A 16,721-nucleotide genomic window follows, 5' to 3' on the forward strand; every position below is an offset into this window, starting at 1 on the left:
TTCAATGAATTTTGACAGTATGACATTTATGTTTTTAGAAGACAGATTTCCTTAAATTACTGCAACATAATATCGCTCAGTTAATAAATAACGTATTTAATACAGCTATTGATATCACCCTTTCGTTATATTAGATGCATGATTCTCTAATGTTCTTTCTTACGCAAACACTTGCTTTTTATGAAATAAATGTTTTGTTCACAATTACCACATGAACGCGTCCAAAGCATACCCCAGGTGCAAATTCGCCCACGTGGCATTAAAACATATATATTTATGAATATGTGGTAATACTGTTTTATGATGCATAACATTAATACAACCACTAAACATTTCAAGTATATTTAATCTCTTTTCTAATATTAAAAGTCATGCTTGTCACACAAAGTCCCTACTTAAGCTGGTCAAGCGCTTATCAAGCTTCATATTACACGGCTCACGTTTGCTTTTATATCCGGTGTACGGCAATCCACCGTGCTAACTGCCAAAGGAGACAAACATGTATAAGAAGCTTGTTTTGTAAACAGGTGTAAAATAGGAACGGCCAATCAAACAGACCAACCTATATATAAGTGTGGCTATATATGTGGTGGTATAATATTATAAAATATATATGATATTATAAAAAGTGGCCACAAGTTCAATGTGTCGCAAAGTTCGCTGTTATTTATAAATGCTTGTCAAATTTCATTCAGCTCAGATACCCAAACGTGGTTAAATGGTTATCAGCACACATTTATGTGGTTAAACCAAAACAATTTGACCATGAAAGCCCTTGTACAGCAAAGAAAGCGTCAGGAAATTAAAATACTACATTTGAATAATGTTGAAGGAGAAAACATTGCAAAAAAGTATTTATTTTTTTCTAAAATGACCATTTAAGTATCGAATTTTCGCTTCACACATTTGTAAACATCAGACTGGTCGAAGGGTTGCCTTCAATAACTTTTTATTCCGTTATATACTCGATTAAAACAAGAAGCCGAGAGAAGCATGGAGATTGTAGAGCCGAATGTGCGTCATTATGTTTTGGGAAAAAATACTTTATAAACATTTATATAAAAAGATACAAAAACAAGCTCAGTAGCCAAAATTTTAAACATAAATCCCGTTAGATGGCACAGTGTAAACGCCAAACACATAGAACACAAAAACAAAGCATCACAAACAAGAAACACGGAACAACAGCACTAAACTCCACAAATAACACAGTGCATATATACCATATAAAAAATAGGTGTGTTTATCAAGGATTGTTAGGTACCGCTAATACTTACCAGGCGAAAACAGGTTCCAAAAATCCTATTTCTTAACGTTTCGCCGCCATCTTGCAGCTCAGATTCAAAATCCTCACTTTAACCGTTGCAGATTCGGAATACGTATACCTCCTGTAACATGTTTGTGTGACTTTCATGTAGTCATTTTCAGCCGAAAGTTTCACCTTTTAAGTTTATCCAGTGGTTTTTTTTTCAACCCTGAAGTGTTATTATTCTAGTACCAAACAAACCAAAACAACAAAGCAACATATTTTCCAGGTCTTTTAAGCTTTTATCGTGTTTCTCTATGTCCACTGAGTGATTAATCCTCATAAGGGAGGTTTGAGGCACTGTTTTTGATATATTCTTAAGTCATGAATGCATGTTTTTATTAGGTATCATGGTGTGTTTTAAATTGATTTAAGGTCTTTATAATTCATAAGATCACATCATTTGCTCCCATACATTGCCAAACAAACCTATGTGCATCTCTCATTAGCCAACTTAGTACTAATTAAGGTTACCAGATTTTGGCAACCATAAAGCCCATTCAAAGGCAAACAAGTTCATGTGCAGCTGTCATTAAGAATGTTTAGGGCCTATGAGACCACAAGTAGGCAACAATTTCACCCATTTATAGCCGAATAAACCCATGTGCTTTCCACATTAGGCCTTTTAAGTGCCAAGTACTACACTTTTTGGCATCCATAAAGCCCATTCAAAGCCAATCAAACCAATGTGAAGCTCAATAGTAAAGACAAGTAGCCAATGCCAAATGGTGGCTATATTAGATTTTGTGGACATATTGGATATATCCTGAGAGAGTCCTTACCCTAACCATGGCAAAAGTTGTTTACTAAATTAGGTTAACGATTCCAGAAAAGTAAGCTGATTTGAATAAAAAAAATATTCAGGTTGCATTTATGTCATCCAAAGTTGTATCCAACTAAATAAATAATGTAATGGTGGCCATCTTGAATTTTGGAAGCCATTTTGGATGCATCCAGAGTGGGTCCTTAGCTTTTCAATCATATACATACTTTATTCTGCTAGGGTACAAAGTTTCAAAAAGTTTTCAGAAACCTTTAATTCATATGATTGAAAAGTTGTTTTGCTTTGCTTATGACAGAGATCTTGACTGGTTTTGTTGGTGATTTTATGTTTACCAGTAAAAGAAAACTAACGAAGTTTATACACTATTATTTGATCATATTTTAACTGAGAAACAACTAACCATACTAACATTGTTATTTCCATAAAATATTTCAACCTAAAGCTAAATCATATTATTTTGAAGCAAAGGAATTTGATTTGCAATTTGTATTGACAGGGTTAGATCGGCAAATTTCCATTAAACAGCACTGATAATCTTTCATAACAAAATGCTTGCATTACAATTTTTTTAAGAAAAAGGAGCTCAATTTTCGTTATGTTAAAATTCATTTGAAAATGTTCAGTATTTCTCCAGTTTAAAACCTCAAAAAATAGTCTGGAATTGGGCACCTACAAAGCGCTATGCTCTGCCCGTATATCTACCTGTAGATTTAGTGATATACCGATGGTATTCCCATGCATTTTTGTTTAATAAAGCATCGTGTGAGCCTCGGAGTGTATTAAACATTATCTGAGACTCTATCATAGTTATATAAGGACATTTTTCTAACTAGTTAACCCTAAAAGAAAATGGGCCTTAAGGAATGGAAACAACTAAGAAAAATGTGTAAGAGTGATCGTTCTTTTTAATGTATGCAAGCAAGAGGTTTGGTGCTACAATAGTAAAAGATTTACATAATGAACTTATATCTTACTGCTAGCATGCCTTTTCACCGCAATATTTCCTCTTGGCACGACCTTAATGCGTCATGCATATAGTTCGCTGACAGTGAGCGATCAATAATATTAGTAACCACCACGTCATGCATATAGTTCGCTGACAGTGTGCGATCAATAATATTAGTAACCACCACGTCATGCGGTTCCCGTATGTTTGTTTGAAGACTTTTATAGAAAATAAACATCTAAACCTAGCGAAGCTAGGACCGCCAAATAAATGATAACACATATAATGGTTGAATTCATTTTTTTACTATAAGTCCTTTAAATTGACTTATAAAATATTCGTCCCTACCGTTAAACTGCACTCTCACAGATTTACAGTTTTTAAAAAAATCACTTTTGTCTCAGAATCAGCTGATTTTGGTATCAATATCTTCAACACAGTTATATAAGATTACTCACAATAGAACAGATCTCAATTGTTTTTAAAACTGCCGAAAATGTCATTTTTCTTAAAGCATTAGTAACGCTTTTAGCCATAAAACATCAATTTTCAAACGTAAATATGACAAAATGCGATCTGATCTTTTGTCAGCAGTCTTATATCATTGGTTTTGGGTCAAGAATTGGCTATGTCCAAGACAAAATAATAAAACACGGTAAATCTGCGAGAGTGCAGCTATAAACTATGTACGCGTTAAAAGCTGAAGCAATATGAAAACATGTTCAACGTGTAGTATGTTTTGCCATTTCAACATGTTTATAGCTGTTGAAACAGGAGCAATCTGTGTAGATGTAGGTAGTATGTTTTGTCATTTCAACATGTTTATAGCTGTTGAAACAGGAGCAATCTGTGTAGATGTAGGTAGTACGTTTTGTCATTTCAACATGTTTATAGCTGTTGAAACAGGAGCAATCTGTGTAGATGTAGGTAGTACGTTTTGTCATTTCAACATGTTTATAGCTGTTGAAACAGGAGCAATCTGTGTAGATGTAGGTAGTATGTTTTGCCATTTCAACATGTTTATAGCTGTTGAAACAGGAGCAATCTGTGTAGATGTAGGTAGTATGTTTTGTCATTTCAACATGTTTATAGCTGTTGAAACAGGAGCAATCTGTGTAGATGTAGGTAGTACGTTTTGTCATTTCAACATGTTTATAGCTGTTGAAACAGGAGCAATCTGTGTAGATGTAGGTAGTATGTTTTGTCATTTCAACATGTTTATAGCTGTTGAAACAGGAGCAATCTGTGTAGATGTAGGTAGTATGTTTTGTCATTTCAACATGTTTATAGCTGTTGAAACAGGAGCAATCTGTGTAGATGTAGGTAGCATGTTTTGTCATTTCAACATGTTTATAGCTGTTGAAACAGGAGCAATCTGTGTAGATGTAGGTAGTACGTTTTGTCATTTCAACATGTTTATAGGTGTTGAAACAGGAGCAATCTGTGTAGATGTAGGTAGTACGTTTTGTCATTTCAACATGTTTATAGGTGTTGAAACAGGAGCAATCTGTGTAGATGTAGGTAGTACGTTTTCTCATTTCAACATGTTCATAGCTGTTGAAACAGGAGCAATAAGTAAACAAGCAGGTAGTATGTTTTGTCATTTCAACTTGTTTATAGCTGTTGAAACAGGAAAAATCTGTAAACATGCAGGTAGTATGTTTTGTCATTTCAACATGTTTATAGCTGTTGAAACAGGAGAAATATGTTAACAAGCAGGTAGTATGTTTTGTCATTTCAACATGTTTATAGCTGTTGAAACAGGAGATATATGTAAACAAGCAGGTAGTATGTTTCGTCATTTCAACATGTTTATAGCTGTTGAAACAGGAAAAATATGTAAACAAGCAGGTAGTATGTTTTGTCATTTCAACATGTTTATAGCTGTTGAAACAGGAGAAATATGTAAACAAGCAGGTAGTATGTTTTGTCATTTCAACATGTTTATAGCTGTTGAAACAGGAGAAATATGTAAACAAGCAGGTAGTATGTTTTGTCATTTCAACATGTTTATAGCTGTTGAAACAGGAGAAATATGTAAACAAGCAGGTTGTATGTTTTGTCATTTCAACATGTTTATAGCTGTTGAAACAGGAGAAATATGTAAACAAGCAGGTAGTATGTTTTGTCATTTCAACATGTTTATAGCTGTTGAAACAGGAGAAATATGTAAACAAGCACGTAGTATGTTTTGTCATTTCAACTTGTTTATAGCTGTTCAAACAGGAGAAATATGTAAACAAGCAGGTAGTATGTGTTGTCATTTCAACATGTTTATAGCTGTTGAAACAGGAGAAAAATGTAAACAAGCAGGTAGTATGTTTTGTCATTTCAACTTGTTTATAGCTGTTGAAACAGGAAAAATCTGTAAACATGCAGGTAGTATGTTTTGTCATTTCAACATGTTTAGTTTTGACATATTATTTTATTTCTTGTTTGCTTAGCTGAACTATTAATCAAGCTGAGATATGGTGTCATTGAAAGTAGTTTTACTTGACCACTTTTAAAATTTTATGGTTGATGTTTTTGTTGTTGTTTCTTCTTGAGAACAACCGCAAACAACGACAGCACAATTTAAAACGCTGTAGATTAGAATTTCATCCAAACTTCATTTCAATGAAAACTTATTTCACCTAATTAAACAAAAAAGAAAACAATATGTCAAAAACTAGACATGTTGAAATGTCAGAACATAGTACCGGCATGTTTTCATATCGTTTCTATTTCTTACGCATATTTCTGCTGTTGGGGTGAAAATATGCTCCGTTGAAAGGGGCGTGCCTTGTCAGTGAAAAATGATTTCTACCAGTATGATTTATACGTTATCATTTATTTAAGACATTTATGAAAATTAAACATACGCCTAGCTGCGCTGGACATTAACGTTCAATTTCCGTTATGACCTCGCAACAAAACCTGAAATATGCCATTTGAGAATTTGAGTTAAAACAATATCTTGTAAACTTGGCACCCCATTTCCCCTTTAACAAATATCAGGTGTCGTCAATATTTTTAACTCGTTTCTTGCATCAATGCTGTTGAATTTGCAAACCGGGTGTATCGAAACCTGACAATAAATCGTACAATAGGATTACAAAATGGTAAACAATTTCATAACCAACATGGTGATTGGAAAATGAAGTATACATCATGTACGAATGGCAACATTATAACTAAAAAATCAAATGAATGTGGCGATGTAAATTTAAAATACATATTATTGAACACAGAAACACAGACAATGCTGAATACGGCACAACGGCGAGATCTCCTGAGGCACAAACTAACGAGGTATTTTCTAGGGAAGTCGCAGAATTTGTGTGATTAAAATCTGCCCCCTTTAAAAAGAGAGTCTTTGCGCTCTCGAAATCCACAGGCATGTATAAGCCCGTCACTTGACCACCTTGAAGAACAAATGTTACAGGAATACGTTTGACATTCCCGTCTGAGTTTGTAATGAACCACAGTTTATCGACGTAAACACCGCGAAACTCTTCGTCATTTACAGGATGTATGGCCATTTTCCCGAACCTTCCATATCTCAGCATCAGTTTATCTTCTTCCGGTTCAACCACGATGCGCCCAAATCCCATGTTTCCGTATTTCCCGGTGTAGTGACTGCGAGGTCGGGTGATGTTCCACGCGTAGGGCGGCAATGTGACGGCTTCCGGAACCTCTGGTGCAGGCTCCCAGGGCGCCGGGAAGGAGCAGGCGGTGCTGACATTTAACCACGGCTTCTCCCGAAGAAGGAGGTCAGATGCGAACGCGGCTATCGTCTGAAAACATAGTCCAATTGTAGCAGGACGAAATATGATGCAAGACATCAAAGACGCGGTTGAATAGGATAAAGTATTAAAGATGCACTCTTACTCCCAAATAAGATTTACCACAATTAATAATATTGTTTTAATATTCCAAAATGGATTAATAATTGTCAAAACCAATGTTTTTTATGAAGGATATCGGTTTTGTTGAAAGAAATGCGCATTAAACACAGTATTTCTACCTTATAAGGCCACAGTCAATCTTTTAGCTTTCACCAATCATTTAATATTTTTGCGCTTTCTGCTATTAAATTCATGGTTACAATCTTGTATTCAGTAGTTAATAGTTTCCGTAAATGCATTTGGCGAAAATGAAAGCGCTGAAAGCGTTCAAAAGCGGGAGGCGCGAAAAGAGTGGTTTAACATTTTTTATCATTCTGTCCACAGTCAATACAAATCGAGTCCAAAAAATCTTTTGAATGAACCTTACACTGTAAACATAAGTGCATGTCGTTGCTTAAAAATAGGTAGTGTGAATCGATGATTTTAATACAATTAGTTAGTAACAGTAACTGATAAACCTATATGTACTTGGATTAATATAAACTTTGCTTTCATCTCTCAAGTGTATTGATTAAATGAACCCGATGCTGGAGGACGTTTTGACATTTTGTAGTAGTTAAATAGGGCAGGGTCTTTTAGTCAACACGTTTCCATTTTCTGCGTAATTATTTCTAAATATTTTTTTACCCCGGTTCTTCACCTTCGGTGTGTATAAGATTCTTCGGCTTGCTTTCAAAATCACATGAACGTTGCGATCTTATGAACGTATTTGAATAAAGTGGTATTTTAATTCGCACGGTTTTTAACCGCATAACACCATACATCCCATTTTGTATCCCCGGCGCATTAATTTCTTTAGCGTGTCATGTCAAAAAGTCGATCTGACGATACCTTTTTCGATTTGCGATACTAAAGACCGAAAAACGTATGAGTTAAAATATGCTCACCTGGTATTAATTATTTAGTTCATTGTCAAAAACAAATATGGCTTATTCGTGCACATCTCGAACGCATAATTTTGTACCCTCGCTTTGTTCACTTTGTGTTTGAATTTCAGAAATTATTCTTGTTATTTATATAATTTCATTATAAGCTAGGCCATAAAGGTATGAGATTTACTATGTCCAAAACCACAAAATTACCCAGGCATGCAAACAGATGTTTATTGAACACGCCATTGCCCAGTGCGTCTCCCATCACAGGGAAAACAATTTAATTGTTAGTTCATTTCAATTACATTTCCCCATGGTTTTTGTCGAGCAAAATGGAATCACAGTCACAACATGCAATGATGTTTTAGCTTTTAATGGAGTTAAATAAATGTCGCTGTTCACTCTGAGAGTGTACTTTTAATAGCGTGTTGTTGAGTCTGAGGGATTCTGATACAAAACTGAATAGATTTATGTATCACGGGTTATTAAGTTAATGCTTGAGGTATTTCCGTGCTATCTCGCTGAGCGGATAAAGTTTTATGAAAAGAAAATCGTCACTCGTATACGAAGTTGAATAAAATCTTATAGACACATACATCGTGTACACTCAACCTCCTCATGTGAGGATCTTCCCTCTTTTATCTGGCAACTAACTCGCAGGACCCGAGATCCGAACTTGGCTTTCTTTATTTTCACTACATTTAGACTTAACCATCCTCGGCACCCCAGTGTATCATAACCTATATAGGTAATGATACGCTGGGGTACCGAGGATGGACTTAACTAACTCCGCTAAACTTGCGTCAAGGTTCAATGATGGGTGGGGGATGTCAACCTGTCCGACTACTAGTGACCACCAACCAAACTCACATGCGATTAGGCCTAGATCAAACACAGGACGCCTTAGTATAAACTTTATTTATTTTACAACGATTGTGAAGAAAGTTATATTAACTTGTACTAAGTCACTCTCGTTGACACGATGATGCGCGAGAGTGTCGTCTTGTGTTGTGGGGGAAAACGGAGACCCCGAAGAAAACCCACTTGTCCGGCTTGGTGACCACCAACCAAACGCACATGCGCCCAGGCCGGGAATCGAAACCGGGTCGCATTGGGGAGAAGTGAGTGCGCTAACCGGACAACCGTGAGACGATAGTGCGTCGACCGCTGCATAAATCTAATATTTGTATCAGCTACGTCATAAGAGGCGTACCTTGAGAGCGGCGGATCCCCTGGTGGTGAGGGGTCCATTTGAGGCGACAAACACCCCACTGCGCATGCCCGGAAACAACCACAACTGACTCGTGAAAGTCACAATGCCGCCGGAGTGCCACAGCTTACGGTAGCCTATAACAGGCAGATAAAAGTACTTTCAAGAGAATTTGGAAAACCTTAAATATTATTTGTCAACTAAGGTCCTAGAATTGGTACTGTTGGTCATGGTTATACATTTAAGGCTTGCTTATGCACCAGTCAATTGTAACTACGGCCCCCCAGGTCCGGGGAATAGCGGGGACTTTGACTTTCGGTCCAGCCAACCTCGGCTAAAATCTCCACCCTGCGGGGACGAACAGATGGTAAAATCCCCGCCAAATGCCCCCGCACCCCAGGGAACCTAGATAAGGCCCATTCCCCGCTATATTTAAAGCAAAGACAAAACCACCGCATTCACCCGGCACTGCGGGGCCACATGAAAGGAAAAAACACGGCCCATTTCCCCGGCTATCCCCGGTATACCCCCGGACCTGGGGGGCCGTGGTTACAATTGACTGGTGCATTAATATAATGCTGAAACTACCTATCCTATTTCATATAATGTTTACATGCAAATATGTTTACTACTACTCAGCCACACCTGGACGTCACAATACCTCTGTATTCTGACGTCATCCAGCCCATGTTGTAGGACAAGGTCACATCACTGATGGGAAAGATAGGGCGGTTAAGATCCTTCTCCTCAAACGGGTGGGTCATCTGGGAATGGTAGGTCTCCTCCAGCCACGCTGAGTGCACGAGCGAGGCGCCATGCGCGTTCCTCCCCTGACGGAGGTGAAACAGCATCCAGCGCGCCATGTCGCTCGCCGTCGAGTACACGGACCCCGCGGGACCGGAAGGGGCTACCGACCTTTGCAAACAAAGTGTACAGGTAAGTGTGCGGACGTCGTTTACAGGAATATTTCAGTACGAAAGCTCAATGTCCGGCTAAGAAACATATTTTTGACTCTGAAACAGTTGTTTACGTTGTTAATACTTAATTATACAGATGTTAACTGTTAAATGTGATTCAGTGTGATGCTAATTATAAACGCAAATTATTACTTACAGAAGCAGGTTCTTGTCGACAGGCACGTGTTTTCCGTTGCGTAGAACGTATGGCGTAACTATCTCCTCCAGGCTTCCCGCGCGATCCACGAACCCGGTGTCCAGCATATTTAGGCGCCGCAGGAGCCTTTCGTCCACCAGCGCTTCCCATGACTCCCCGGTGAGCACTTCAGCAATGTGACCGGCCAGCATGTACATGTAGTTGCTGTAGTGGAATTTGGTCCTCAACTCGTCGGTTGCAGGCATGAATTGCAACTTACTGGAAGAAGATAAATCCGAACATGAGTGATTTATCCGCCTGAAATTTCATAACTTTAAGTGACATACTTATTTAAAATTAATGCATACACATGTTTTAAAACATAAATTTTGAGTGATAAACCTTTAACTACTTACTAAATAATGAATGTATGGAAAAAAATAATTACTGATAACAATATTGTAACCGTGTATTTAATACTTGAAAACGCAAAAATATTAAATTATTCGTGAGTGCTAAAAGATTAACAGTAATCTACTATCGTCTCATAAGGTAGAAATACCGTGTTTTCTGCACCTTTCTTTGAAATTAAACACGTTATCCTTCATAATCATCTTGTTTGGGAGTAAGAGTGCATCTTTAATAATAACAAAAATAAAAGGGAATAAGGCCTGTCGTAGAATCGTCTAAAATAGCACAACTATGATGATCATGTGAGCAAAGGAACCAGATTGACAACAGTTCTTTCTTATAACCTGCCTGAAATCTCATGAATTGGAGCATTATGGTAGCAAAGGAACCAGATTGACAACAGTTCTTTCTTATAACCTGCCTGAAATCTCATGAATTGGAGCATTATGGTAGCAAAGGAACCAGATTGACAACAGTTCTTTCTTATAACCTGCCTGAAATCTCATGAATTGGAGCATTATGATAGCAAAGGAACCAGATTGACAACAGTTCTTTCTTATAACCTGCCTGAAATCTCATGAATTGGAGCATTATGATAGCAAAGGAACCAGATTGACAACAGTTCTTTCTTATAACCTGCCTGAAATCTCATGAATTGGAGCCTTATGATAGCAAAGGAACCAGATTGACAACAGTTCTTTCTTATAACCTGCCTGAAATCTCATGAATTGGAGCATTATGATAGCAAAGGAACCAGATTGACAACAGTTCTTTCTTATAACCTGCCTGAAATCTCATGATTTGGAGTATTATGATAGCAAAGGAATTGGATTGACAGCAGCTCTTGGCTCGGACGTTAAAGGCACTAGACACCAGATGGTCCCAAAATTGGCAAATATAGTATTTCTTCAAAACCAATGTTAATGCGAGCTGGTATGGGGCCGATAATACGCATGATTAAAAGAATGAACGCGACAATCATGTCGCTGTCACAGCTGAGTTTACCCGTTTAAAAATAGGGCATAATGATTTCTAAGTTTGAAAAAAAAAAGCGGAATGGTTTTTCCGAACACTTTGCAAATCATGTGATCGTTTCACATTCTTAACTGTCAATAAGCATTTTGGCAAATTGCTGTCACTTTCAGCAGGAAAAAGCACTTTCAAATTGTCCATCGATCAATTTTATTATCGATGTTAATCAATCTGTCGGGCTCTGTGCCAAAGGGCCAGATGGTTTATTTAGGGAAACATCCTTTTCAAAAACAGGGTATGTAAGTTTTTTATTAGTTTATTTTTATTTGTTTATTTGTATTAGTTTATTTTTATTAGTTTATTTGTATTAGTTTATGTTCAGTATGATCTGAGATGGTATAACCATGCTTTGATTAATTGGCATGTGTCAACTTAAATAAATAATGAATGTAACAATAAATAGGCACTTCCGAATTGGTGTGACTTGCTCTTAACCAAAATAGATAGAGCATTGTAAATCGGAGCACCTCGGCCATTTCCTATCAAAAATTACCTCGGATTAATGCCGGAGCAATAGTAGAAGAAAATGTTGTTTGTAAAATTGATAAAAATACTATTAACTAATCGAAGTGTTATAACTATGCATGTGTATTACTAAGTTCAAATTGATTCCCAGTAAAGTTTATCTTTGCATAAATAATTAAAATTCCCTTAGAGTAAAGTCCTTTGGTGTAACTGCTATATTGAAATTAATACAGGTCCATATACATACAGGGTTGCTTTCGTGAAAAATGGCCGAGGTGGTCCGGTTGAAGTACTGCGTGCTTGAAGATAGTATATTAGGTATAACCTACCCGACAAGGTCCGACCTGGACATGTTTTCCGGGAAGCCAACGAGCAGCGCGTGGAAGTACGAGGGCGTACCCACTTTGTGGGCCAGAAGGTCACGTAGTGTCACGTGGTCTGTCCGCAGTTGGTCACTCAAATGGAAACGGTCGCCTAGGATGTCCTTGACCTTGGTATCCCAGGTAACGCTGGTCAAAAAATAGTGTAAATGTAAAACAGTTTTAAAAAAAACAAAGAATGAAGACAGTAGTTTCAAACACACTTACGTTATGATTGACATAAAAACGATTGAAAGTTTTTGATGTGGGTGTTTTGTTGTTGTTTTTTGTTTTGTTTTTGTTGGGGGTTTTTTGGTGGGGGGGGATAGAGAGGGCGAGGTCGTGGTAGTCAGAACAAGTTGGGGATTCTGAGAGGATAGAAAATTGATATGCCATATCAGAAAATCGTAAAACAATTCAAGGTACAATTATTTGGACGAGGGTCAGTGGGATAGAGTGTGGTTAGGCGGTTCATATTATTGAGGCCTGTGTGTGACACAGCAATATAGTATTAAAGGTCTGTGAAATTTCAACACAACTTTTATCATTTTTATCATAATGTAGTCTACAAAAGAACATGCCCAAATTTCTGGAACGTCCTAATAACACGATCAAGTTGGACACACTATGTTTGTGTTCGTAGGAATTGTGTAAATTCTCGTTTAAAAACAGTTTTCAAACTGTTGAAGACAATTATACTTAAGATAACCACGATAAACCAGTATTAGATCTATAAAATCAAGTTTATGTAAGGAGTTTGGGTAACCGCTTAAGAAATTTCGAAAAAAATGGGCGTTGTTTCATATAATCCTACGGTGTACGAGCACATGTATCGCAATATTGGGTGTGAACATTGCAAGCATACACATGTATCGCCATATTGGGTGTGAACATTGCAAGCATACACATGTATCGCCATATTGGGTGTGAACATTGCAAGCATACACATGTATCGCCCTATTGGGTGTGAACATTGCAAGCATACACATGTATCGCCCTATTGGGTGTGAACATTGCAAGCATACACATGTATCGCCATATTGGGTGTGAACATTGCAAGCATACACATGTATCGCCATATTGGGTGTGAACATTGCAAGCATACACATGTATCGCCCTATTGGGTGTGAACATTGCAAGCATGAAATGTAAAACACGAAAACATTTCGTATTTAGAGTATACATATTACTTATTCATCTTGTTATGTGTAGGGTGTTCTTTTTAAATTTCATGAAGTGGTTATTACTTTGTTCTGTATTAATCATCGTACAACCACTAAATAGATCCTAAACAATCTCTTCACAACCTGGCTTTTATTGCATTTCTATGATCAGATAAAGAGCATCAAGAGCTATTATTGAGATATATATTTCGCATAACAATCCACTTTCACTGCAACTAAATGCATTTGACTGCCTTCAGTGAGACAGGAGGCATACATTATGATATGCATGAATGATAGTTTCATCTTTCAAATAATCACGACCGTCAAATATCGATGAAACATCGTATTTTAATATAGATTCTAAACTTTGGTCAGTATATTTGTCTTGTTAAAGGTTCGTTTTTCATTATTTTTTTATTTGCATTATAGCACAAAAGAGTTCCAGCGAAAAAAAAGTACATTTGACTATATTTTTGTTTAACTGAGGTGGGAGGAGAGCATCTACCATGGCCCCTTGTGTAAGATCGGTTCATCCTAACCCTCGCGCATGGTATTTCCGCGAATGATGCTTCGCTCGGGCTGGGATGCACATATCTTACCCTCTCGGCTATGCAAGTAACTAGCAATATAGTCGTCCCCGAATCGGATCGATTAGAATTTTCATTTTTTATTCATGTTTTTAGAATTTATTTTATTTCTAAATTTCATGCTTGTATTTTTTTCAAATTTTCGAAAATGTTTTAAAATCGATAACGTCAATGCAGCAGTTTATGAGCCTTACAGAATCGGACAGTTTTAGAATTAAATTATGTATGGGTCTTTTTCATCAACGGTCGCATGGCAGCGTGTTGACGATAGGTTTATAATGATTGTAAAAATGTAATCTGTTCATTGTGTACGTTATACTTGCTTATAATAGATTATAGACAATCATTTTGTATTTTGCATAGGTAACATCAAAGGCAAAATGTTCTTTACCTTTGGTTCTTTGAGAGGATATCTGCTAATACTGCACTCGTGAACGCCTTAGTAAGGGAACCAATACAGAATTTAGAGTGTTCCGTCGCCTGTTTGCCTGCTTCTATTTCCGCGTGTCCGTACCCTCGGGAGAAGACCGACTCGTCCCCCCGCACAAGCGTCACAGCCAGCCCCGGGATCCCGGAACAAGAAACGGTGTCCCGGACGAAGCGGTTAAGCGCATGGACCTCTTCGGCGCTCAAAGCGTCGACGTCCACACTGTCGGTCATTCCTGTACACGTTCCATCAATAACTAACATAACAAATGCAACACACAGAAGCTGCCCCGGATGTTCCATTCTTAGCTATGGTCCTATTATCCACTGGTCATCGATGGTCAATGAATGCTGGAGAAGCGAGAGTCACTTGACATTTTGTCTGTGACCCTTCCTATAGTAACAGCTTTGTCACAACAGTTCAAAAATCAATGCCTTCCATTAATAAGACTGCATTTCTTGCTACCAAACATTGTCTGTCTGTTTCAATCCTATGATAAAATAATATTGACGGTATGTGAATACACCGCCTTATTCATATTGTTAATTGAAAACTAGAACCCAGGCTTGTTAAGTTGTTGTAAATATACTCAGAAGTCAGAAAGCAACGCGTACAATCTCTTATTCAATTACCTGGATCGCTACGTTAATGGAAGCATGTAATTCATACCTGTGTTTCTGGTTAATTAAGTTTCATTTGTAAAGTTACAATTGCCGGGAACAAAGTACAAATCAAAGAACTATTTATTATCGCCTAGCGCCAGTAGCTCCGAAAACGAGAGTTAACTAAGAGCTCTGATATACGTCATAACACTTTACTTAACGACTGTACTTATACCTTTTTATATGGTCATGCAACAGGGACACTTCAAATCGGGTCCATTTCATAGGTAGCAGTATAATTCAGACCGATAGAGTAATATATGGTTAATTACACTTGTAATTCAAATGTAAATTTAACGTAAAATTAACCAGCGCGGCTTGAATATACAATGTAGGTGAATGTAGGAAATAGGGCCATGCTCAATGGCACACTTAAAAAGCCGCCACCAGGGGGCGGGTCCAGGTTTTGAAGTTAGAGGGGACGTAACTTAGGTGCGCAACCTCTGTACTTGCGCCCCTCCTTCAGAACAATTATTCAGTTGGTAAAATTTTGGTCGGGGGTTTGAAGATATTCCCCAAAATAATTTCAACAATTTATAGTCGGAAATGTTGCATAATGAGCATTCTCTAAAATTGACACAAAAGTTGACTTTAAAGGGAGGAGGGGGCGGGTGCACCCCTCCCCTGGACCCGCTAGTGGCCCATAACAAAATAACCAGACTTAGCTCATTTTATATAAACGCATAAATCATCCCTACAGAAATAAAACAAGCGGTTTGATTTTAAAAGTCGTCGATGAAAGTGCAAAAGTCTATATATAATGGTTTGGGTGTCTAAGTAGGAACGGTAGATATCTATACGCGTATCAGAATGCTGCCCACCTGCATTGAAAACCCCCCAGATGTTATAGGCCGGTAGCTGCTTATCTCACTGATAGTCTTTGTACGTCAGTTGGTGTCAGTTTGGTAAGTAGTACATGCAAGTTAAAATATCAAAATATACTATTGTTTAAATATTCTTTATATTTATATTAAGGTGTTCCACAACATTTCAAATTAGACCACCTCTAAGATGTTCAACCATTTCTACTTTCAAAACTGAACGTCTTGTAATGCGAACATGACGTGAGGTGAGAACGTCACGTCAACTGAGAGCATGACGTCAACGGCTAACATGACGTTAACTGGTAAAATGACGTTAACTGCTGACATTGCATCAACTGCTTACATGTCGTCAATTGCTTAAATGATGCCAACTGCTTACATGGCGTCAACTGCTTAAATGATGCCAACTGCTTACATGTCATCAACTGCTTAAATGACGTCAACTGCTTACATGGCGTCAACTGCTTAAATGACGTCAACTGCTTACATGGCGTCAACTGCTTAAATGATGACAAATGCTTACATGTCGTCAACTGCTTAAATGATGACAACTGCTTACATGTCGTCAACTGCTTAAATGATGCCAACTGTTTACATGGCGTCAACTGCTTAAATGATGCCAACTGTTTACATGGCGTCAGCTGCTTAAATGATGCCAACTGCTTACATGTCGTCAACTGCTTAAATGATG

The 16,721-nt window shown here is 37.6% G+C and overlaps 1 protein-coding gene across 1 annotated transcript; it reads right to left on the reverse strand.

Moving 5' to 3' along the window:
- Positions 1–5,915: 5,915 nt before the first annotated feature.
- On the reverse strand, positions 5,916–14,777 carry LOC128225706 (protein flp-like). The gene is made up of 7 exons (XM_052935614.1): positions 14,509–14,777; positions 12,335–12,514; positions 10,119–10,376; positions 9,667–9,920; positions 9,009–9,142; positions 6,325–6,812; positions 5,916–5,952 (listed from the first exon to the last, which is right to left on the reverse strand). The coding sequence occupies exons 1-7, from the start codon at positions 14,775–14,777 to the stop codon at positions 5,916–5,918; spliced, it is 1,620 nt and encodes a 539-aa protein (XP_052791574.1).
- Between the last annotated feature and the right edge of the window lie 1,944 nt (positions 14,778–16,721).

The sequence above is a fragment of the Mya arenaria genome, chromosome 3, assembly GCF_026914265.1.
Source record: "Mya arenaria isolate MELC-2E11 chromosome 3, ASM2691426v1".
NCBI lineage: Eukaryota > Metazoa > Mollusca > Bivalvia > Myida > Myidae > Mya > Mya arenaria.

Coding starts and splice junctions, on each gene's coding strand:
- LOC128225706 (XM_052935614.1), bottom strand. CDS start 14,777: ATGACCGACAGTGTGGACGTCGACGCTTTGAGCGCCGAAGAGGTCCAT. Junction 12,515..14,508: donor ATCCTCTCAAAGAACCAAAG/GTAAAGAACATT, acceptor TTTTTTGACCAG/CGTTACCTGGGATACCAAGG. Junction 5,953..6,324: donor ACTTCCCTAGAAAATACCTC/GTTAGTTTGTGC, acceptor GGCATATTTCAG/GTTTTGTTGCGAGGTCATAA.